The sequence below is a fragment of the Manis javanica genome, chromosome 10 (assembly GCF_040802235.1).
Source record: "Manis javanica isolate MJ-LG chromosome 10, MJ_LKY, whole genome shotgun sequence".
NCBI lineage: Eukaryota > Metazoa > Chordata > Mammalia > Pholidota > Manidae > Manis > Manis javanica.
Genome location: NC_133165.1, coordinates 112,851,849 through 112,874,727, shown reverse-complemented (window position 1 = coordinate 112,874,727; position 22,879 = coordinate 112,851,849). Strand labels below are relative to the sequence as shown.

The 22,879-nt window shown below is 47.7% G+C and overlaps 4 protein-coding genes across 15 annotated transcripts in view; 1 reads left to right on the top strand and 3 right to left on the bottom strand.

Moving 5' to 3' along the window:
• Positions 1–5,265, bottom strand: part of LOC108407519 (uncharacterized) — a 30,023-nt gene extending 24,758 nt beyond the window's left edge. For 2 of the 4 annotated variants that reach the window (XM_073213962.1, XM_073213963.1), the window contains exon 1: positions 4,506–5,265. The gene's annotated coding sequence lies outside the window, so the exon portion shown is untranslated. The remainder of the gene's footprint in view (positions 1–4,505) is intronic. The other 2 variants (XM_073213960.1, XM_073213961.1) reach the window with 2 other exon arrangements.
• A 23-nt stretch (positions 5,266–5,288) lies between these two features.
• On the top strand, positions 5,289–11,677 carry NDUFA6 (NADH:ubiquinone oxidoreductase subunit A6). The gene is made up of 3 exons (XM_073213964.1): positions 5,289–5,463; positions 10,626–10,741; positions 11,473–11,677. The coding sequence occupies exons 1-3, from the start codon at positions 5,325–5,327 to the stop codon at positions 11,602–11,604; spliced, it is 387 nt and encodes a 128-aa protein (XP_073070065.1). The 5' UTR covers positions 5,289–5,324; the 3' UTR covers positions 11,605–11,677.
• Positions 11,678–12,746: 1,069 nt separating this feature from the next.
• SMDT1 (single-pass membrane protein with aspartate rich tail 1) lies at positions 12,747–15,866 on the bottom strand. Its single transcript, XM_017645297.3, has 3 exons — positions 15,614–15,866; positions 14,077–14,217; positions 12,747–12,995 (listed from the first exon to the last, which is right to left on the bottom strand). Exons 1-2 carry the CDS (start codon positions 15,797–15,799, stop codon positions 14,080–14,082), a joined length of 324 nt encoding a protein of 107 aa, XP_017500786.1. The 5' UTR covers positions 15,800–15,866; the 3' UTR covers positions 12,747–12,995; positions 14,077–14,079.
• Positions 15,867–16,354: 488 nt separating this feature from the next.
• PHETA2 (PH domain containing endocytic trafficking adaptor 2) lies at positions 16,355–21,487 on the bottom strand. Of its 9 annotated transcripts, none has more exons than XM_073213959.1 (5): positions 20,474–20,815; positions 20,003–20,187; positions 19,379–19,462; positions 18,691–18,805; positions 16,355–18,577 (listed from the first exon to the last, which is right to left on the bottom strand). In XM_073213959.1, exon 5 carries the CDS (start codon positions 18,561–18,563, stop codon positions 17,787–17,789), a length of 777 nt encoding a protein of 258 aa, XP_073070060.1. In that variant the 5' UTR covers positions 18,564–18,577; positions 18,691–18,805; positions 19,379–19,462; positions 20,003–20,187; positions 20,474–20,815; the 3' UTR covers positions 16,355–17,786. The 9 variants fall into 9 exon arrangements, with proteins under 9 accessions (XP_073070060.1, XP_073070059.1, XP_017500782.2 ...); XM_073213958.1 differs by having other exon boundaries at positions 18,691–18,790; XM_017645293.3 differs by lacking the exons at positions 18,691–18,805; positions 20,474–20,815 and adding an exon at positions 21,118–21,487.
• Positions 21,488–22,879: the final 1,392 nt, after the last annotated feature.

Genomic DNA, 22,879 nt, shown 5'->3' with positions numbered 1-22,879 from the left:
TATCTTTCAATAATCACCCTAAATGTAAATGGACTGAATGCACCAATCAAAAGACACAGAGAAACAGAATGGATAAAAAAGCAAGACCCATCTATATGCTGCTTACAAGAGACTCACCTCAAACCCAAAGACATGCAAGACTAAAAGTCAAGGGACTGAAAAAGGTATTTCATGCAATCAACAGGGAGAAAAAAGCAGGTGTTGCAGTACTAGTATCAGACAAAATAGACTTCAAAACAAAGAAAGTAACAAGAGATAAAGAAGGACACTACATAATGATAAAAGGGTCAGTCAAACAAGAGGATATAACCATTATACATATACATGCACCCAATACAGGAGCACCAACATATGTGAAACAAATACTAACAGAACTAAAGGAGGAAATAGAATGCAATGCATTCATTTCGGGAGACTTCAATACACCACTCACTCCAAAGGACAGATCTACCAGACAGAAAATAAGTGAGGACATGGCACTGAACAACACACTAGAACAGATGGACCTAATAGATATCTATAGAACTCTACACCCAAAAGCAGCAGGATACACATTCTTCTCAAGTGCACATGGAACATTCTCTAGAATAGACCACATACTAGGCCACAAAAAGAGCATCAGTAAATTCAAAAAGATTGAAATTCTACCAACCAGCCTCTCAGACCACAAAAGTATAAAACTAGAAATAAATTGAACAAAGAAAGCAAAAGGCTCACAAACACATGGAGGCTTAACAACATGCTTCAAAATAATCAATGGATCAATGACCAAATTAAAATAGAGATCAAGCAATATATGGAAACAAATGAAAACAACAACACAAAGCCCCAACTTCTGTGGGATGCAGTGAAAGCAGTTCTAAGAGGAAAGTATATAGCAATCCAGGCACATTTAAAGAAGGAAGAACAATCCCAAATGAATAGCCTAATGTCACAATTATCGAAATTGGAAAAAGAAGAACAAATGAGCACTAAAGTCAGCAGAAGGAGGGACATAATAAAGATCAGAGAGGAAATAAATAAAATTGAGAAGAATAAAACAATAGAAAAAATCAATGAAACCAAGAGCTGGTTCTTTGAGAAAATAAACAAAATCTCTAGCCAGACTTACTAACAGAAAAAGAGAGTCAACACACATCAACAGAATTAGAAACGAAAAAGGAAAAATCACGAGGGACCCCACAGAAATACAAAGAATTATTAGAGATTACTATGAAAACCTATATGCTAACAAGCTGGAAAACCTAGGAGAAATGGACAACTTCCTAGAAAAATACAACCTTCCAAGACTAACCCGGAAAGAAACAGAGAATCTAAACAGACCAATTACGAGCAACGAAATTGAATTGGTACTCCAAAAACTACCGAAGAACAAAACCCCTGGGCCAGATGGATTTACCTCAGAATTTTATCAAACATACAGAGAAGACATAGCACCCATTCTCCTTACAGTTTTCCAAAAAATAGAAGAGGAGGGAATACTCCCAAACTCATTCTATGAAGCCAACATCACCCTAATACCAAAACCAGGCAAAGACCCCACCAAAAAAGAAAACTACAGACCAATATCCCTGATGAATGTAGATGCAAAAATACTCAACAAAATATTAGCAAACCGAATTCAAAAATACATCAAGAGGATCATACACCGTGACCAAATGGGATTCATCCCAGGGATGCAAGGATGGTACAACATCCGAAAATCCATCAACCTCATCCACCACATCAACAAAAAGAAGGACAGAAACCACATGATCATCTCCATAGATGCTGAAAAAGCATTCAACAAAATTCAACATCCATTCATGATAAAAACTCTCAGCAAAATGGGTATAGAGGGCAAGTACCTCAACGTAATAAAGGCCAAATATGATAAGCCCACAGCCAACATCATACTGAACAGCGAGAAGCTAAAAGCTTTTCCTCTGAGATTGGGAACAAGACAGGGATGCCCACTCTGCCTATTGTTATTCAACATAGTACTGGAGGTCCTAGCCACGGCAATTAGACAAAAGAAAGAAATCCAACCAATCCAGATTGGTAAAGAAGAAGTTAAACTGTCACTATTTGCAGATGACATGCTTTTGTACATAAAAAACCCTGAAGACTCCACTCCAAAACTACTAGACCAGATATCGGAATACAGAAAAGTTGCAGGATACAAAATTAATACACAGAAATCTGTGGCTTTCCTATACACTAACAATGAACTAATAGAAAGAGAGATCAGGAAAACAATTCCATTCACAATTGCATCAAAAAGAATAAAATACCTAGGAATAAACCTAACCAAGGAAGTGAGGGACCTATACCCTGAAAACTATAAGACACCCTTAAGAGAAATTAAAGAGGACACTAGCAAATGGAAACTCATCCCATGCTCTTGGCTAGGAAGAATTAATATTGTCAAAATGGCCATCCTGCCCAAAGTAATCTACAGATTTGATGCAATCCCTATCAAATTACCAACAGCATTCTTCAACTAACTGGAAGAAATTGTTCAAAAATTCATATGGAAACATCAAAGACCCTGAATAGCCAAAGCAATCCTGAGAAGGAAGAATAAAGTGGGGGGGATTTCGCTCCCTAACTTCAAGCTCTACTATAAAGCCATAGTAATCAAGACAATTTGGTACTGGCTCAAGAACTGAGCCACAGACCAGTAGAACAGAATAAAGACTCCAGACATTAACTTAAACATATATGGTCAATTAATATACGATAAAGGAGCCATGGACATACAATGGGGAAATGACAGTCTCTTCAACAGATGGTGCTGGCAAAACTGGACAGCTACATGTAAGAGAATGAAACTGGATCACTGTCTAACCCCATACACAAAAGTAAATTCGAAACATATCAAAGACCTGAATGTAAGTCATGAAACCGTAAAACTCCTAAAAAGAAACATAGGCAAAAATCTCTCGGACCTAAACATGAGTAACTTCTTCATGAACATATCTCCCCTGGCAAGGGAAACAAAAGCAAAAATGAACAAGTGGGACTATATCAAGCTGAAAAGCTTCTGCACAGCAAAGGACACCATCAATAGAACAAAAAGGTACCCTATAGTATGGGAGAATATATTCATAAACGACAGATCCGATAAAGGGTTGACATCCAAAATATATAAACAGCTCACGCACCTCAACAAACAAAAAGCAAATAATCTAATTAAAAAATGGGCAGAGGAGCTGAACAGACAGTTCTCCAAAGAAGAAATTCAGATGGCCAACAGACACATGAAAAGATGCTCCACATCGCCAGTCATCAGAGAAATGCAAATTAAAACCACAATGAGATATCACCTCACAGCAATAAGGATGGCCACCATCCAAAAGACAAACAAAAACAAATGTTGGCGAGGTTGTGGAGAAAGGGGAACCCTCCTACACTGCTGTTGGGAGTTTAAATTAGTTCAACCATTGTGGAAAGCAGTACGGAGGTTCATCAAAAAGCTCAAAATAGAAATGCCATTTGACCCAGGAAATCCACTACTAAGCATTTACCCTAAGAATACAGCAGCCCAGTTTGAAAAAGACAGATGCACCCCTATGTTTATCGCAGCACTATTTACAATAGCCAAGAAATGGAAGCAACCTAAATGTCCATCAGTAGATGAATGGATAAAGAAGGTGTTGTACATATACACAATGGAATATTATTCAGCCATAAGAAGTAAAGAAATCCTACCATTTGCAACAATATGGATGGAGCTAGAGGGGTTTATGCTCAGTGAAATAAGCCAGGTGGAGAAAGAGAAATACCAAATGATTTCACTCATCTGTGGAGTATGAGAACAAAGAAAAACTGAAGGAACAAAACAGCAGCAGAATCACAGAACCCAAGAATGGACTAACAGTTACCAAAGGGAAAGGTACTGGGGAGGGTGGGTGCGTGGGTGGGTGGGATAAGGGCGGGGATGAAAAGAAAGGGGGCATTACGATTAGCATGTATAATGTGGAGGGGGACATGGGGAGGTCTGGGAAACACAGAGACGACAAGCACTGATTCTACAGCATCTTACTATGCTGATGGACAGTGACTGTAATTGGGTGTGTGGGGGGGGGACTTGGTGAAGGGGGGAGCCTAGTAAACATAATGTTCTTCATGTAATTGTAGATTAATGATAAGAACAACAAAAAAAACCTTAACTGTATTATAATTTCTTTAGGTCGGTACTGAGGTTCCATAGCTTCCATTTTACTATCATGCTTTATAATTTATGTATGTTACATGCTCTAACTCATTGAAATGTACAAATATATTTTAGAAGATATAGGGGAAAAATCTGATGTGTTACCCTTTAAACCTGGACAGACTTGGCTAGATGCAGGGCCCTTCCTCAGCTGGCTGGGGTCCGAGAGCTGAGCTCAGCCCTGGCCTCTGCTCCTTCCTCAACACTCACTTTCAGAAAAGACCAGTGAACGCCAGGCAGGAGTCAGTTAGGGGGGCCATTCGGCATAGCAAGTGACCTGGGTTCTGCACCACCTCCGTTTCCTCACCTGTAAAGTGGGATCGCTAACAGTACCCGTCAGACCTATGAGAATGAAGAAGAGTAAGCGAAGTATCCAGTCACGGCCTGCCGGGTCCGTTTGTTGGCTGTTCTTTTTCCCTTCCCCGTCCAGGTTCCCCTTGGTGTTCAGAGATAACCTCAGAAGGAAAACGCCAGGAGAGTGGACGATCTAAGGTTCCTTTCAGCTCCAAAATTCTGGGCCGCTTTTCAGGGGCATCCAGAGTTAGGGATGAAAACGTCCGTGTCTGAAGTGGGGCTGAGGACAGAACCTACCTCCCCGGACTGTGGAGACCCGCCAAGAAGCTAACTGCCATTAAAGCGCTGTGACGTGTACACCGCGCTTCAGAAGAGCTGGTTTATAGACGGGGAAAATAGATGTTGCTGAGGAAAAGCCGCATAAGGGCCCAGCCACGGCAGCCCAGTCGCCAGTGTCTACCTCAGCCGCCCTCCGGGTCGGCGGCTCGCAGCTTGCGGCCCGCGCCCGGGAAGCTGCGCCCTTGGAGGCCTGCGCGCCCACAGCAGCTCGAGAGAGGGACGCGGCGCGAGGCCACGCAGCAGCCCAGCGGCCAGTTTGGCACCCGAGCGCCCCCTGGCAGCAGCGCCGGGCGACGGTTACGACACCCACTGGCCGAGCTTGCGTTTCTCAGACGAGCATGCGCAGCCGATATTCTCCCCTCAGCCAATCAAAGGGCCCCACAGCTATTCTCCCGCCCACCCTTGGAGTTTAGGGGCGTGGCGTTCAATTTCAGCCGGTAAGAAAAGAATTTCGTGCTTCGGCCGCCCTCGCGGGCGGGGTTTTTTTAGCAAGATGGCGGCGGGTCATCTCCGCCAGGCAGGCGGTGCGGCCGGCTCCGCGGTGAAGCCCATTTTCAGTCGGGACTTGAACGAGGCCAAGCGGAGGGTGCGCGAGCTCTACCGCGCCTGGTATCGGGAGGTGCCGAACACTGGTGAGAGGAGCGGCGCACGCGGGGCCCCGGAGGCAGCCTCCCGAGGCCTCAGCCACCCATTCTCCCGGGCCGGATTGAGGGCATCGACTTGGGCAGGCGTTACTCCGGGTGCTTCATGGGAGGAGGGTCACCCGAGCATTGGTGGACCCGCCCCGGCCGCGGCTGCGGGGTCAGACCAGCAGTGCCCTTCGTCCGAATCGCGCTTTGGAAGGGCGCCCTTGGCGCTTTGGCTCTTTTGTCCCCCGTAATTCTTACCGAACCCCTGGGAAGGAAAGCAGGGACTGCCAGTGACATGCATTTTATAGGTGAGGCAACTGAGGCACCTAGAGGCGAAATGATGCGCCCAGGGCTCACAGCCAGCCCTTTGCGGATCTGGAACCCAGAGTCAGCGCCGGGGTTCCTGAGTATATTTACAGCCGCCCAGTTAGGTCATACAAACAGAGTGGCTGTAGGATTTGAGGGATCATCTGGTTCCCACATCCCTCCCAGAACAAGAAACAGGACCAGAGGAAGGGAAGTGACTTTCCCAAGGTCATCCCGTAAGTCACTGGTGCCTTACCCAGTTCCTCCCCAGCCCCTTCCCAGTCTTCCAGCCCGTGCTCCCTAGTCCTGCCTGCCCCCAGTATTCCTTAGGAGCTCCTCCCATCCCACCTGCTGGCCTGCCCCCTCCTACCTCAGAACCCCTGCCTTCACTTAGATGTCAGAGAACCAGTATGTTCACCTGAAGGATTAAAATTTAAGCTGCCTGTGAAAGTGACTGGCATCCTCCTCAGAGCTGTCCAGTGTACCTGATGAAAGAAAGGTTAGAAAGGAAAATTCCATCTAAACTGTCAAGGGCATACAAATGTCAGGGACTATCAATATTGTAGACTGTCACTGCTAGTCTGAGAGGGAGGTGTTTTTAGGGAGCTGGAGCTGGAGCACCATAGCACCCCATCTATAATTCACTTCCCTGCTTGTGAGAAGCAGTAGAATGTGGTGGCCACATGGACTTGCCTCCAAACTTTGCCCCTTATTAGGCATGTGACCTTGAGCAAGTTATTTCATATCGTTATGCTTCGGTTTCCTCATCTGTAAAATGATGATGATAATAGTACCTTCTTCAGAGTGTTACCGTATTAAATAGGTCAATGTAACTAAAGTGCGTAGAATAGGGCCTGACACTTAGTTGGGTTCTTGTTAAATGTGGGCACCATGTGGTTTTCGTTATTATTGTTACTGTTACCTATTGGGCTTAGTCTAGCAGGAGCCTCCATGTAGAACCCAGTTCTTTGATATACGGGAACTGTGGCTGCTCCACAGTGTGCCTGTCCTCAAGCTGACTTTTCGAGAGGTTGCCCATGACCAGAATTTAAACCCACAAGCTCCTAGGGAGGGAGGAACTTGAGTGAATTGCTGGTTCAGGGACTGCAAATTCAAATGCCTTAAGGGGACGGGTAGACAATAGGTGCAGATGTTTAAAAACATAATTTTTCTTAGTGGAATACTTATATGAGTACCCAGAATCCTTTCTCACTGCAGAGAGCAGCAGGAGGTGGGGAACAAAACCCAGACAAAGAATAGTTTGCAAAGAGTGAAAACCAGTGGCTGCGTTGAGGTTAGAACCCAGGTATCCATAGTCAGGACCCAGCTCTTTCTGAACGACCCCCTTCAGGACCTTTCTTCAAATACTGTTTGAGAAGATAGTTCCAGACTCAGAAGGGTCCTGAGAGGAGGAGCAGAAGGGGGTTGAAGGAACCCAGAGAGCAGGGGAAGAAGGGGAATGAAGGAGGCAAGGGAGGGGTACCCCCCTACAAGGAGGATCAGTGATCTGCAGCTGGTTGGTTCTCAGGCCTGTGTCTACACCAGGGTGATGCAATCCATCATGCGGACTGAGGAGCCAAACCGAGGATTGGGGATAAGTAATAGTATTGCTAATAACTGATGTTTATCAAAATGCACACATGGCCCAGCACTGTGTTGCTTCACATTGCCTTCTTTTAGGGTGGGTCCTAATTATTGCCCTGTCTTACAGATGGAAAACTGCGCATATTGTCTCACATCAAACCATTAGTAAGGGGAAGAGCCAGACTTCACACCCTGACTGTCCAGCTATATACCTGGTTCTCAGCTTCTGCTGTAGTTTTCCCTGACTCTCGCGTGGGTCAGTTCTGCATGTAGGGAGCAGAGTGCCATTTACATGGGTGGTGGCTGCCTTGGCACGGGAACATAGGAACAGGACTATCTTCAAATCCCTCCTTTGAAAAAAATATTACATGGGCTTGCTGGTTAAAACGTAACAGGAGACTTTGTATAGAAACCATTCACTTGATTTCCATTTCATTGTGTACCTCTTGCCCTACAGCATCTGTACTAGATGCCTAGAGAAATACAAGAGTAACAGTGTGGAGACCTTATCCAGCCTGTATGACCCCTGATCCCAAGCTCTTTTCCGTTACGCCATGCTGCCTTCCCATGTAAGGTCTCCCAGTGTCTGGTATGAATGCTACCAAAATGAGGTGAGCAAACAGCTAAGGACTCTATCAATGTCAGTCTTCTTAGTCACCGCCTTCCCTAGAAAAGCCTCAAGAGTAACTTTAGGAAAACAGACTAGGGAAGAGTCCCCTTCATCCAAAAGGGATACTTCTGTATCTTCCTTTGAGCCTCTCAGATTTTTTCAGATTGAAATTTAAATATTCAGCATTCAGAATTAAGCCAGGAATCTCTTGAGTTGAGAAAGAACAATTAGATTTAATCCAGGGTTTCTCAACACAACATTTGGGCTGGATAATTCTCTGTTATGGGGGCTGTCCTGTGCATTCCAGGGTGTTTAGCAGCATCCCTGGCCTCTGCCCACTAGATCCAGTAGCACTCTCTCCCTCGTCGTGACAACCAAATGTACCATCAGACATGGCTGAATAGGCAGTCGTTGCTAGTCGCGGAGCCACAGAGTCCGACCAGGGACCAGGTCAGCAGGCTGCCTTCCTGCGGCCTCTCTCACTGGTGGAAGGGGTGTTCAAGGGCTTGGACAGGAGGAGGGACACTAAGACAAAACTGTGGAATTTGTCTCTCTAGACAAGGGTTCTTAACCTGGGAGGATGGGTATTCAGGGATCTGAACCAACATTGTCAGCAAAACTGCATTGGTGCCTGGGAACATTTTCCCGAGAAGATACGTACACCATGCCGTTGTGTGAGTCAGGATATGATGAGGGATGGGGGCTGATGAACACCCACCCCCTCCCCTAGTATACCTAGAGGTACCTTGTTTTTTTCCTCCCAGAGTTGGGCAGGAAACTACAATAAAAATGCAGGAAAGGTAAGCCCTGATAGCAAAGAGTCCTTACGTTCCTTTCCTTAAAAGAGCACCAGATGAGGTTGTGTGAAATCGGTGAAGGGGAGAAAATCAGAATGCTTGATATCTTCATCTGGGTGATGGTTATGTGAATGTATACACATGCCAAAATTCATTGAGCTGTACACTAAGATTTGTGCATTTTATTGTATATTCCTCAATTCAAACACACACACTGGATTATAAATTAAAAGAACAGTAAGTAACCTAGATTCCAGGCCCACATTTGCCTGTGTTTGCCTGGACCAGTAGTATGATTTGGGGCTTCACTCCCCACAAGTGGTAAGACTAAATTCCAGGATCTGTATTAGTTTGCACTTGTTTTTATGTCTCTTTGTTATTGTCCCTTTGTTTGCTCTTTTTTAACATGAGACTGTGGTTTTTAACAACCAGCTTTCTGGAGGGAAACTTGGATTTATAGTGTTTTCTATTTTCCATGGTGTAAATACTCCCCCTGCACTGATTTTAAGCGACTAAAGTGAAGGCAGATTTAGGAAGAGATGTGTGTAACGGGCTCTGCATGAGAGCCTGTGCTAGCACACCACTGGGTACTGAGCTCTTGCTAGTGTAAGTGGTCTTCTGTCGTCTCTTAACACCTGTAAAGCTGGGATGTGATTTCTATTAGATTTCTGCTATTGTTTATTCTCTGGTTGAATCAGCATGGCATGGAATTTCCCCTTGTAAAAGCTTTACTTTCCTATTGCTGTCACTGTTACGAAAATAATTAGATTCAGACTTTATTGTTGATTAACCCAGTCACTAAAGAACCTTCAGGGTTTTCAGGGCTTATTGTGATAGTTCTTTAGACTGGACTGGACCTATCACAGGAATGCTTCACTGCCAGGCATCCTCCCCAAATGAGCAGTGGACTCAACCACAGCGTTCAGTCTTGCCTGTGAGCCTTGTTTACGCCCTCCCCTCTGTCTGCTCTGCCCCTCTTCCTATCTTTATTCCATGTGCACACAAGGCCCTCTTCATGCCTTTGTTGACATCAGCAAATCCACTGAAGGCTGACTTCCAGGTGAGGGGAGTACAAATGACTAAAACCTAGTTTTCAAAGGACATTCATTTGTCTCTTCTGAAGGCCCAGGTCACTAAGGCTGTGTCATTATTTTAGGCACTTACTTAATCAGGGATTGCTCAATGTTGCGACTTTATGGTTGCATTCAGGGATGGCTGTCCCTCCCATTACAATTTAAGGCCTAGAGATCAGGAGCTACATCTTAAACATCTCTCTCCTTCCCCCAAGTGACCTAATCTGGTAGTTAAATGCTTTCCCTACCTATGCACTCAGCAGCCTTCCTCTAAGTAAAAAAAAAGTTTGTGTGGTGCACAAATCTACGCCAGATCATATTACATCAGTTTCAACCCTGTTATATTTTGCCAGTTCCATGTAACAGTAATACTGTCTCAATTTATTGAGAACTTATTCCTTGCCAGGCACTGCTCTAAGCAAATTGCATTATCTCAGTGAATCCTCACAACAGCTGTTATCATCCTCATTTCACTCATAAATATCCACAGGATTATATAGCTGGTAAATGACAAGAGCTGGGATCTGAACCCAGGTTGTTCACTCTTGAACTATGCTGTAACACTTTTTAAAGACAGTAGTCTTGTCACCTCAAACAAAATGTAAGCTTGAGAGCAAGCACCATGTCTCATACTTCTTCACATCAAGCACCTAGCTTAGGGTCAGGCTAATATTTGGTGAATGGAGTGGATGGGCAAACTGTATGTATTCAGAACGAATATCCATTGACTCAGTATTTTTAAAATATCATTTTAACCATATAATTCCTACCCTGAATTGTGTTTTCTCTTTATAGTGCACCTATTCCAGCTAGACATCTCTGTGAAACAGGGACGGGATAAAGTCCGAGAAATGTTTATGAAGAATGCCCATGTCGCAGACCCCAGGGTGGTTGATCTTCTGGTCATTAAGGTAACTGACCCTCCCTGATTTAAAAGAGCAGCTAACTTGTCCTCATTCTTCCCAGGTGAACATTTTTTCTCCAAATTTAAAAAGCAACGACTGGATCAGCAACTGTTGCTTAGTGTTTCAAAGGAACAGCCGAACTTGGAAGTTATTATCTGATTAAATAGATTATAAGATTGATCAAGGGAAAAATCCGCTGGGGTTTGCAGTTTAAAACTAAAAAAAGGCATGAGGAAAGGTTAAACCCTTCTTGAACCTCATCCCTGAAAGTTAACTGCCCCACCTGGTTGCCAGCTCACAGCTGGAAGAGGCAGGCCAGTTGGCTGGGTCCTACATAAATGGGGTCCAATCCTGGGACTAATTCCATCTCTCTGGTCGGTCATATCAGCTTCAATGGGAACTTCAGCGTGGACCAGTAAATAACATGGAAGGAGTGATAAGTAGAAACGTAAGTTAAGCCAGTCAGATTAGGTAGTTGTGGGGCATGGAAGTCTCGGAAGTCTGTCCTCTTGGAACCTGTTAGCCACAGAGTTAAAAGAATATCTGAAAGGCCTTAAAGATCATTTAGTACAACCACCCCACTTTCCAGATGTAGAAACTGTGGCTCGACAGACTGTTACTTGCCCAAGTCCCTCAGCAAGTCAGTGACCAGAGCAGAGCAGTGTGCCCTGGCCTTCACCGTTGTATTCCTTCCACTCAGCCACTCTGACTGAAGACCTCTTACCCCACTCGTGCAGGGAAAGATGGAACTGGAGGAGACGATTAAAGTGTGGAAGCAGCGGACGCACATCATGCGGTTCTTCCATGAAACAGAAGCACCAAGGCCAAAGGATTTCCTGTCCAAGTTTTATGTTGGCCATGACCCGTGAAGTCCTACTCAGTGGAAAGGTGCATATAATTTAAATATTTTAGAGCACAAATAAATTCAATATATGATGTTCATTTCATGGTAGAGTTCCGTTGGGGAATCAGTGGGAAGCTCTACTGCCAGTCTCCCTCACTTTTTGCCTTAACAAGTGGAGGCTTAGTATACACACCACCTGTTCTTTCCTTTTTACTGAAGTGTAGTTTCCTGTAAATTTAAGATTCTTTTTTCCAAGAATCTTGCTTGTCAGTACACGAAGTATGAGACCGTGTACTCAGAAACTGTCATTCAGGGTATGTGGCTAGATGACTTTGGTTAATTGAGCTGTGTTTCTACAGCCTCCAGCATTGGAGAGCTTTGTCACAGCACAGATTTCCCAAAATTAGCCAGCTCTTGCTGTCACAGAGGGATTAGAACAGCAGTAAGGGGCACAAAAGTAGAGCTGACAAGTTGACTATTTTTCCCTGGGTTCTGAAGAAAGTGGCTGCTCAGAGGCTCTACCTCTGTTGCAACAAGCACCAGTCCTTAAAATGGAATTAACGTCCTCCTCAGGCACTCTGTTAGGGCCACAGCTGTGAACGCACATGCAGAGCACAAAAATATTCCTGCTGTTTTTGCAGACTGGGGCGTAGCTCTAGAAGACAGGAAGATAAACACTGACCCAGATTAAAGAACTGGTCAGGCTGTTCGCCCAGGACGGTAGTCTCTGTTCCTTCCCTAGACAGTCTAAATGCTGGACAAAGGGGTTAAGTATCTATAGGTACAGGCACCCTAAGGATTCCCTAATTTTTCAGCATCAGCACCCCCTTTACTATGTTTCATCTAGGAACCCAAGTTTTGAGAGAATCATTCTAACATTTCTCAAGGAGTTTTTAAGCACTGGCATGTGATAACTAGCCAGTGTTACTCAACACACAAAAAGCCGCAGTAGCCTGTGCAGCTTTACTGAGGAAAAACAGTTTATGTTGGGCTTTTTTAAATAATGAAAATAAGCCCCAGGTCCCCATAATTACCTTTGTGGATCTTCAGGGGCCTGGAGATCCTAGGTTGTAAATCAATGGCTTCTATATTCAGCTGAGAGAAAAGACAGCAGGGACAAGAAACTGCAACTAGAACCTGCTTGTACTGAGAAACTTCAGTTGTCCCTTAGTCTTACAGAGCTGACATTTATTATGTTTATTCATGATCTGACTGTGCCCAGTGGACAGCACATCTCTGGGAACCTCCCAGAGCCTGGGGATCTGGGCTGTGGTCACAGACCATGCAGAAGGCTTCACTGGAGTTGGGAGGCTGAGGGCCTTCCCCGGGCTCTTCTACTGATAGGGAAGGATGAGAGGCTGCGAGCATCACCATTTCTTAGTAAGTTAGGGCTTTCTCCTGTGCTTCCTCTGTGCCCTGTAAGAAAGGAAAGCAGCAGTGAACTGGGCAACAGCAGCTCTACCCACATACTGAAAAAGAATTCCAGAGTGGCTCTGGCCTTGAGAGAACATTGGATTATTCATTCATACATTTACTGAGCATTCAGCAGAGACCAGGCACTGAGGGCCCAAAGGTAAGGTATACACATTAAAAACATTCCCTGCCAGCAAGCAGCTCATAGCCTAGTAGTGTTTGCGAATGTCTATGTGCTTAAGCATATAACGCTGAGTGTCACAGGAGGTACAGGTGAGTCAAGGCAGATCGGTCACTTTTAAATAAAAGAATGAGAGAAGATTTCATGAAAGATAGGAAAAATTGGTAGAAGGAAGACACAGAAGTGGGAAACTGCCTTCAAATTGAGAGGAACAAGGAGCCACTGCTTGGGAGTGGCTAAGAGTGTGGGTAATTCAAGAAACTGTGAATACCGGGGACAGGTGTGTGGCTCAGAATATGGAAGATGAGGCTGAACTAACAGGTGTGACCAGATCATAGCAAGCCTTGAATGCCAGACACAGGAGTCAGGGTGTCCTTATCTACAACAGTACGGTAGCCACACAGCACATATTAGAGCACTGGAAGTCAGCACAGGAAAGCTGGCTGGGCTGGGCTCGGCACGGGGAAGGTTTCTGAGCAGAGTATGAACCATTGCTGTAGGGCCTGCGTATGGGCTGTTCCGGTGCAGAGCTGGGTAACCAGAGCTGACTGGTGAGGACATGCAGTTTCTAAATTTCAAGGTGGAGCTGCTGAAATGAGGCTGTTTGTAGATGGGTGGGTTGAGAGAATATGGGTACATAAAGGGCAAATGAAAAGGCTGTCTGGGATCTGACCTAGTTGGAAGAGACACAGTTTTTAAGTCAATAAAATAATTTCCCTCATCAAATGTAGAGAAAAGGCAAAAGAAAAACATGAGCCACCAAGTGAGTCAATTCATTAAAGGTCTGCACTTCTGCTTCGAGTGTCCAGATGCTGCTACCAGGCCAAACTGCATCACAGTTCAGATGCCGCACCCACACCCCCCTTCCTGCTCCTGGTCCATTCAGGGTAAAGCAAGTCTTACCTGTTAGTCATCGTCGTCATCATCTTCTGGGACAAAAATGTCATGCTCCTCAAGTAGAGCGGCAAAGTTCTTGCTAATGAGTGTCCCAACATAGAGAAAGGGGATCACAATGGAGAACACACGGAGAAGGCCGAAGGACATCTGTAACAGTCAGAGCCAGGGCGGGAGCTCCAGAGGCACTCTTGGGGGACCAGGGGAGGCCTGGCCCTCTCAGGGGCATTCCCTCCTTCTGACCCCAGACAATCATAAGCAACTTGATTTTAAAGTTCTTTGAAAAATTCAGAGCAAGAATGATTAGAAGATATAAAGGTGATTTTATGGTCATCAAAGTGTTTACTGGAAAAAATATAAGGCAGTCTAGACATCTAAAACTGAGGGCACAACCTGGCAGTTAGATACTAGAGGGTGAGAAAGTTTTAAGAGCTAGTCTGGAAATGGAGTTCAGCTCTGCTTGAAGACAACAGTAAATACATGAAATATGGTATATGTACAAAAAGATGTATATGTACAGTGAAGGGATGTTCTAAATAGTTCTTTAATATGTTCCTGGTGCCTGAAAATTTTGATTTCACATTAAATTTTAGAAACGTGTGTTTTGAAAAGTGAGCATGCCTCTACATTAAAAGACCAGCTACTTGGATGAATTAGGGGAGTTTAAGTAAAATTAACCATTTCCTCTCATTTTTCCTATGGAACTTAAAAATACTTTTTTTCACCTGTGCCTTTTTTTAAGGCAGCTCTTCCCCAACATGGATCCTGCTTCTTGCTGTGAGATAACCCTGTCTGTGTGAGGTAACATTGGCCCGACTAGCTTTAAAAGTACTTTTGTAACTCCTACACAGCTCTGGAGTCAAAGAACTAACTTGCTTTGGTATGGAGACTGTTTCCATTTTACTAGAAAAACGCAGTTACTGAGACTATGTGACAGCATTCAGTAGGGGAAAAAACAGGACCTGGTGGGAATTTTAAGCCAGGAAACCTGGAATCCTAACTCAGCTGCAAGCTTTGGACACTGTCTTCACCACTCCTTTACCACCCGATTCTCACTTCATTTGTAGAGAGTGACTGTAACTGATTCCCTGCACACTTTCAGGGCTGAAAATCACATGAATTAAATACTAGGTCAAAATTCATAAAAATATAAGGCCTGTCTCACGTCGTACCCTTTATAAAGTTATTTCACAATTTGTTTTGTATTCCATCGATTTTACGAGATAGAGAGGTCTATATTGTTTGCATAAAGCCGAGTCTCTTGTCTTCGGAGATCTAGGACACAGCGCTCCTTACAATAAGCTAGTGCTGCCAGCCCCAATCTTTATCTCTACGCAGCCAGCTCAACACCTGGCTCCAAACCGACCGTTTCCTCCCACCTGTCAAAATTAGCAGCGGTATTAGCGAAAAACTGTCCTTGATCCGTCTTCCAGTCTAAGGCAGTCGTCTGATTGGCCTTTGTTCCTATCAATCAGCGTTGACCCGCGCACATTCCCCACAATGATTGGCCTCGGCCCCTTCGCCCCGCCCCCAGGCAGACACTCACTTTCACCGGTTTGGGCAAAATGGCGCCGCTGCGAGTAACGATGACTGACCTCGACGGTACCAAACTCCGACCTGAGCTGCCCCGTCCGGCGGAGACATCGCTACCTCCCTTCAAACTCGGCCCGCTCCAGAAAATCCTGGTTCGGACAGGCGCCACTGCCAGCCGGCGAGCCACTCCAGACGCCATCTTCCAGCTCCGCCCCTAGCCCGGGCACCCCGACCGAATCGGGTGAAGCCCTCTGGAAGAACACCGCCCCAAACCTCGCGAGGCTTTCGGGAGCTGACGTGAGGCCTAGCCCTCACACTTGCGCAGAGTCTAGTTCTTGTTGCGAAAGAGGTATTTGTCACCGCCCCGACGCGATGACGTCACGAGGACGATGCCGCCGCCCCAGTACTAGCCTCTTACCGGCGCTGTGGGCTGCTGGGCCGTCGAATGCGCTCGTCCGTGTGAGGCCTTCCCATTTGTGTTACTGGCCTCGAACCCAGGATAGCCAGAGTTTAGCAGAGCAGTAGATTTTAAAGTGAAAAGTCATTTAATTGAACCTCAAACCATTGTATTTTTCTTTTAACACTAAAAAATACAATTCAAATTTATTAGTTGTACAACTTGATTTTGGAATTTTATTTCATGCCCAGGCATGTTACATATAGCCATACGGAAACTATATCTGAAAAGGGGGGAAATGAGAGCTTTCACACAAACTGTCCAGGTGATTGAAATAAACTTGAGGAACCAAAAAAGTAAAGAAAAAACTTAGTTTTAATTGTATAAAAAATACTAACAATAAGAAAGTTAACAAAAACTTAACAGTTTCTATGTATAAAACAAGGTGTGGGCTGTGGGGCTCCCTCATAGGGCTGGGAAGTTGGCCCTTCCTCCGGGGAAACCAGCAGGGTGGGGATGGGTCCTGTATCCTGGCTGGCATCTGAGCCTCCTGGGTTTAAGAGGCTCTGACTCGCAGCGTCCAGCCGTGGTCACGCTGCCCAAGGCCCCAGCCAATAAGAAAGAGAGAAGCCAGGAAGGGGCAACCTGTGTGTATCTGTGTGTATCAAGGAAGACGGAGTGTGTGTCCAAACTATCTTCCAGTCATTGCCACCACATCCCTAGGGTGTCAGGCTAGTCTGGCCAGCCACTGTGCCTCCCAGAGTAAGCAAACACTTGGTGCCGTGCAATGAGAGGGTCTTGGCAGCCAGACACAGGGAAACAAGCAGGACCGTGAACGAGTTCCTGGGGGGTTTCGGGATTAGGAACACCTTTGGGGAGCCTGGTCAGGAAAGAAGAGTTTATCACAGGGTGTCAGAAATCCTGTGCCCAAGCTCCTGGAATGCCCAGGACTGAAAAAACAGAAGTAACAATCTGGCTTTCCCAGTGAGTCATGCTGTCTCCCCACATCTTCAGCTTCCCACCTGACAGCTCCAGGAACTGGCTGCTGAGGACAGAGTACAGGAAGGATTTCTGTTGGCATATAAAAGCTACCAGCCCCTCTTGGGGCAGTGACCAGCACCCACTGTTGACAGAGCAGCCAAGGAGAGAGGACAGGGCCCCAACACTCTCTGAGCAGAATAAGTCTCTCTTTATTGGCTGAGGGCTTTCTCCCTCCAAAGGGTCCTAAACTGAAGACTTGGGGGTCCCATGACCAGTCTTCCCACCACTCAGTCAGAGCTGGGCCCCAGAAACCCCCATGACACAACAATACTTTTATTAACATTCTCTGGCAACGTTAGTCCCTCAAGACAACATTGCAGCCAACTTCTGGTATTTAAATCTACACAAGACTCTCCATTTTGGAAATTGTGTTTGTAGAGTCTGACGTGCAGGTGAAAGGCAGGATGACCAGTGGCCGTGGAATATTCCCCGCTTCCTCCGTTTCATTAGTATACCCTGAGAGGGGGCAGTCCAGTGCAGTCCGGAGACTTGGCTCTCACTCTGGTTGCTGAGGAAGCCACCTCTCCTCTCTGGGCCTCAGGAAATAAAGGGTTAGAAGTAATGATTCCTCTGTCCCCTATGGGCATGAGGGTGGATCTGAACCTGGAGAAGGCCTAAAATTCAGGAAAGAGAGAAACCCTCTAAAAATAAAAGCATCCTTAGGAATGAGTAAACATTAAAGCCCTGAAAAAGCACTGGCCTTGGTGTCTGACCAGCAGAATAAGGGCAGAATCAGAAAGGCCCAGACTCAGGGCCTATCCTGTTCCTGACATTCTGGCTGTCTGTCATGGACCCTCTGCAGCCACCTCCGTCTCAGCTCCATGATCTCCTGGCCATATCGATTGTGCAGGGTAGCAAAGCAGGAGGTCTCAGGGGTCACAGGGCTCTGCCACCTGCCTGGAAAGCTGGTAGGGCCATGCAACTCCCCCTCGGGCAAGCCCCACCATGGTGACCTGCTGCCCCCTTCTTCTGTCAAGCCCTTGGGGCTGCAATCCCTGGGCGGGGAGTGGCCATTCTCCAGGCCCGAAGACCAGTGCTCAGGAGCCTGGGGCTTACAGCGGTTGGTAACAGTCTTCCAAGATGAGCGGCGATGCAAAGCCAGGCTCTGACGGGCATCACGCAACTGACTTTCCAGTTCGCGTACCAGCAGGCGCATGTAGCCAAAGCTTGCCCTGGACAGTGCCTTCACCCAGGCCTCCTGGGCCTCTGGACCATCTGCTGCAAGCAGGAATGGGCGCACACCAGGGGCGTCAAAGCGGATGGCAAAGGCAAACTCTTCAGGCACAGGAGCCTCAGCCAGCTCCACTGTGCAACCCTCCAGCACCACCAGGCTCAGTGGCGCCCGGCTCTCTTGACTCTCAAAGGAGAACAGCAGGTTGCCCTTGAGGACAAACCAGCACCTTCGGCCAGTGCCACTGGGGGTGGGTGGAGTCCCTGGCCCCCTCCAAGTGCGCAGGAAGCCTGTGTAGTCTGCTGGGGAGTCGCTCAGTGCATAGTGGGCCACACTCCTCTCATTCAGCTTCATGGCTCTGATAAGAACTGTGAGGTGAGAGAGGTGGCCAAGGATCAGAGGGGGCAGCCCCTGTCCCCCTATGGGGAAAGGAGTCTGGCTCTGGAGGACCCTGGGCCCCAGCCCTGTTGCCTTTACTCACTTGTTTTGTGCCCTGAGTGCTCAGTATCTTCATCTGTGAAATGGGCTAGCCTCCCCTGCCTTTTCTCTCAAAGGGTTGTTGTGAGGGTCATGCAAAAAAACTGGACATCAGAGGACTCAGAGAAAACGATAACGTGACTGTATCAGATTGGAAGTATGGCAGGACTTTGACATTATAAGATCCAAAGAAAAATCCATCAGCTGAGCTGAAATGGATCCCAAACCCATAGAAACCATTTGTTTACATAAGCCCCTAGTCTGGAGGACCCTTAGGTCCAACACTGAGGCCAAACCTCTAAGGTTTCTGTGGGCTCCTGCTGGCCTCTCATTTGTTAATGGCACAGTTGTCCTTTAGTAAGAATCTGCAGCCTTCAGGGTCGATGGGGCAGAGAAGGGCAGGCCTGTCTCATTTCTCCAGACAGTGGAGAGTCAGATGGGGACCCGCTCAGTGAACAAGAATGTGATACAAGCACAGGGCAGTTGAGTAGGAGCAGTCTCAGCCACTGAATACTGGCATCCCAGGGATCCTAAGTGGTACCTAATTCAGCTGTCCTCCTGACTCATGGAAAAGTGAGGCCCAGAGCAGTGAAGGGAAACTACCCAAAGTCACATGACCAGTGGGAAGCAGAGCTTGGTCTCCTGATTCCCTCACAATTTCTGGGGGCAAGTCTTGGGAATGATCCACTTACCAGCAGAGCCCACTGGGCTGGGGCAAGGGCCTCTCGTGTCTGGTCACACCACTCAGCGCTTTGACCACATGGTTCCCAGAGTACCTGCAAAACAATTCTCAAACCTAGTCAACCCATCCTGAAAGATGTGAACTCCTACTTAGACTTTGGGGCCCACTGAAACCACCACCTCCTCCAGGAAGACTTCCCTGACCACTGAAATCCCCTCACCCATTTAGGCCAGGCATTTATGAACAGTTTTAAGGGGCTGGGTCCTGTTGTCTTGACTTTCACTCTTCAGACCTCAGCTCTCTACTCACTAAGGCCAAGTCAGAGTTAAGCACCCTCATAGCTTCCTGTTTTTCCCTTCTATCACTTATTTGTGGGCTTTAAGTTACCTAATATAATATATATAATATGCAATAATATAAGAATATGTAATATGTTACATAATATAGTATAATATATATAGTAATATACAATATACAATATATGTGTACATAGCATCACATATACACACACATACATATATTTAGATATATCACTATATCTAAAGTGGTCCTAATCACCAAGGTGACCCAACCAGCAGCCCCCTCACTTGTGCTTTCATTTCCTTCATCCCACAGTGACCTTCCTTGTGCTTACAGTGCTGTCCAGACCCGGAATGTCTAGGGCGGGATTCGGCTTGGCAGTTGGAATAGCCTCTGTTATCCAGCCGGGTGCAGGAAGAGACGCTCAGGAAGTATTTGTTGAAATAACTGGGAATCCAACGATGGACAAAACCAAGTCCCTCCCTCCTAGAGCCTACATTCCAGCTGTGGGGACACACTCTGAACAGACAAAAACAAATAATAACAAATGACTTTAAAAATTAATGAGATAACTAACTTAAGGACCAGTCCTGCTGAGGGCGGTGGACATCAACGAGCAGGGGCCGGGGTTGGGGGAGAGGAGGCCAGAGGTTGGCCGCGGAATGAATGGCCTTACCGCCGGCCCACCCAGCCCCGGCGTGGACAGGGGTCCGGAGGCCGCGCAGCGGTGCTCGGGCCCCGCGCGTGCCTGCGGAAGGAAGGGGAGCCCCCCGCCCCGCCCCGCACTCCTGGGAGGGAATCTCACATCCGGCGGGAGGCCGATGCACCACGTCTCTCCGGCTCTTTTGTTAGAGGAGCGGCAGGCCCCTGCCCGGCTGTTGCCCTGAATCAGGGGTCGCCTCACCCGGGACTCGGAGGGCAGCTTCCGCCTCAGTTTCCCCATCCGCTAGGTGGGGCTCTCCTGCCAAGTCCCTGCGAGCCACGCCTTCCCCGGGGCCGCCGCCTCCCGAGCCCGTCAGGAACTCTCACCTCCGCGCAGTCGAGCGCGCCAAAGCCAGGAGGCCGGCCCGGCGGGGTGCAGCCGTCTCCCGGGGTGTTCCCGGCTCCAAACGCGCGCCACCGCCGGACCGCGAGTGTGCCTGCGCGAGCCGGGAGACCCCGCCCGGGAGACCCCCGCCCCTTCCCACCCACCGCTCACCGGGCTGTCCGCTAATCCGCCCCTTGATCCACGCGGTAGGGAAACTGAGGCCCGCGAGGCCGGGACCTGCCTGAGCCACAGAGCCGGTCAGTGGCGGGCGGCCTCGAACCCAGGGCCCTGCCCCAGGCGACCCGTGCGCTTCGGACCCAGCCCAATGCCAGAACTTGGAGTCCTCTTCTCCCCTCCAGCCCCCCTTTCCCCGCCCGGCCCACTCCTCCAGGGCCAAGCCTGGGACAGCCTCGGCCCGGCACCTCCTCTGGGCGGGCTCTTATCCAGCCCGCGAGGCCCGCTGAACTTCCAGCAGCCACCCGGCCCCTGGAAGCGGCGGGATCTCTACTTCTGGGGAGTATCCATTTCTGCTCCCGCGGACCTGCAACTCCAGGCTCTGCCCCGGGACTGTCCACGGTAAAGTCGCAGGAGCGCACAACTGAAGGCAGGAGGCTGGGGTTTGAGCTCAATATGTGACCATGAGCGGCTGGTTCCGCCTCAGACCTTCGGCCCTTGCAGTTCCTGCAACCCGCCACGCTCCTCCTCCTCACGCACACCCTTCAGCTCTAACTCCTCAGGCTCCTTCACCTCCCTTAGGTCTTAGCTCAAAAGACCCCTCCCTGACCGTGGGTGGTAAAGTAGCTCACCCCTCAAGTCTACGGCGCATTCCTGGGTTGCATTTTCATTATAGCAATAACTACTCTAGAAACTTCCCTACACTCCTGCTTTTATTTCCTGTTATATGTCTCCCTCACAAAATTTTATTCAGTGAATAATAGAAACGTTCACAAATGTGTTTAAGTAGTAGTAAGTGGTGTGGAACATATAGAACAGAGACAGGGAGATTAGGAATTGCAGAAACGGGAGTTTGCCATTTTAAATAGAATGGCCAAGGTAGGCCTCACTGAGAAAGTGACACTTGAGAAATACTTGAAGGAAACACTTGAAGGAAATGAGGGGGCCAGTCATGCCAAACTTTGGAGGAACAGCATTCCAGGAAGAGGGAACAGCTAGGGAATGGCCCTGAGGCCTTTTGTGTTTGAGGAAATCCAAGGAGGCCAGTGTGGCAGGGAGGCAGGGAGGGCGAGAAGACCAGTAGGAGATGGGATCAGAAATGCCGTGTAAGTCTGCCAGGGCTGTCACTCCAGACCGAGATGAACAGCCACCACAGGGGCTTGAGCAAGGAGTGACTCCAGCTATGTTTTAAAGGATTACTCTGGCTACCGCGGAGAGAATAAATGTAGGTGGAAACAGATAGGTAAGGGAGGCTGCCGTAATAATCCAGACAAGATGCGCTGGGGCTGGGAGAGCAGTGAGAGGTGGCCAGGCTCAGGGTAGGTTTGAAGGAGAGTGAGTGAAAGGTTTACGAGTGGATGTGGGACTGAGGGAAAGAGGTAGCATGAAGGACTCTAAGGATTTGGCTTGAGCACCTGGAGGGAGAGTCACCATTACCTGAGATATGGAAGATACCAGGTGTTCAGTGTTGGAGGCAGTTATGCTTGAGAAGCCTGACGGGCATCCAAGTGGAGGTGCTGAGGATAAAGATTTGGCACCTAACACTTGCTCAAGAAATATTAGAGAAATGAAAGGCGTAAGGGATAAGCCTGGGCGAGCAAAACCGGTGGCCGGAGTGTCAGGTAGGGGCGGGGAGAGTCTTCCGGCTTTGCAAAAGCTGTGTCCTCCACCTGGTTTGCTTTCTCCCACCCATCCTCCTTGTAGTGCCTATTCACCTTCAACTGCCGTTTCTGGGCGGCTTGCTACATGCCACGAATCAGGGCATTCTCTCCCTTTTCTTAACGAAGCTCCTAGCAAGTATTCGCGCTACAGCTGCTAACTGAGCGTCTACGCTGTGCCAGGCACTATCCTCGCATTCAGCAACCTCTCGGAGGTGAAAGGACTAGTCTTGTTAGGAACCGCGATAGACACTAGCAGGTCTTCCGGTCCCTAATCCAACCCCTGCTCCTCCGGAATCCTGAGCGCGCAGGCAGATGTCCAGGGAGGCGGGGCTTTGGGGGCGGGACACGA

Bases quoted from the DNA above. Each gene is read 5' to 3' on its own strand.
- NDUFA6 (XM_073213964.1), top strand. From the start codon at position 5,325: ATGGCGGCGGGTCATCTCCGCCAGGCAGGCGGTGCGGCCGGCTCCGCG. The intron at 5,464-10,625 runs GTGAGAGGAGCG...TTCTCTTTATAG, and splicing joins TCGGGAGGTGCCGAACACTG to TGCACCTATTCCAGCTAGAC. The intron at 10,742-11,472 runs GTAACTGACCCT...CCACTCGTGCAG, and splicing joins TTGATCTTCTGGTCATTAAG to GGAAAGATGGAACTGGAGGA.
- SMDT1 (XM_017645297.3), bottom strand. From the start codon at position 15,799: ATGGCGTCTGGAGTGGCTCGCCGGCTGGCAGTGGCGCCTGTCCGAACC. The intron at 14,218-15,613 runs GTGAGTGTCTGC...TGACTGTTACAG, and splicing joins TTTTGCCCAAACCGGTGAAA to ATGTCCTTCGGCCTTCTCCG.
- PHETA2 (XM_017645293.3), bottom strand. From the start codon at position 18,563: ATGAAGCTGAATGAGAGGAGTGTGGCCCACTATGCACTGAGCGACTCC.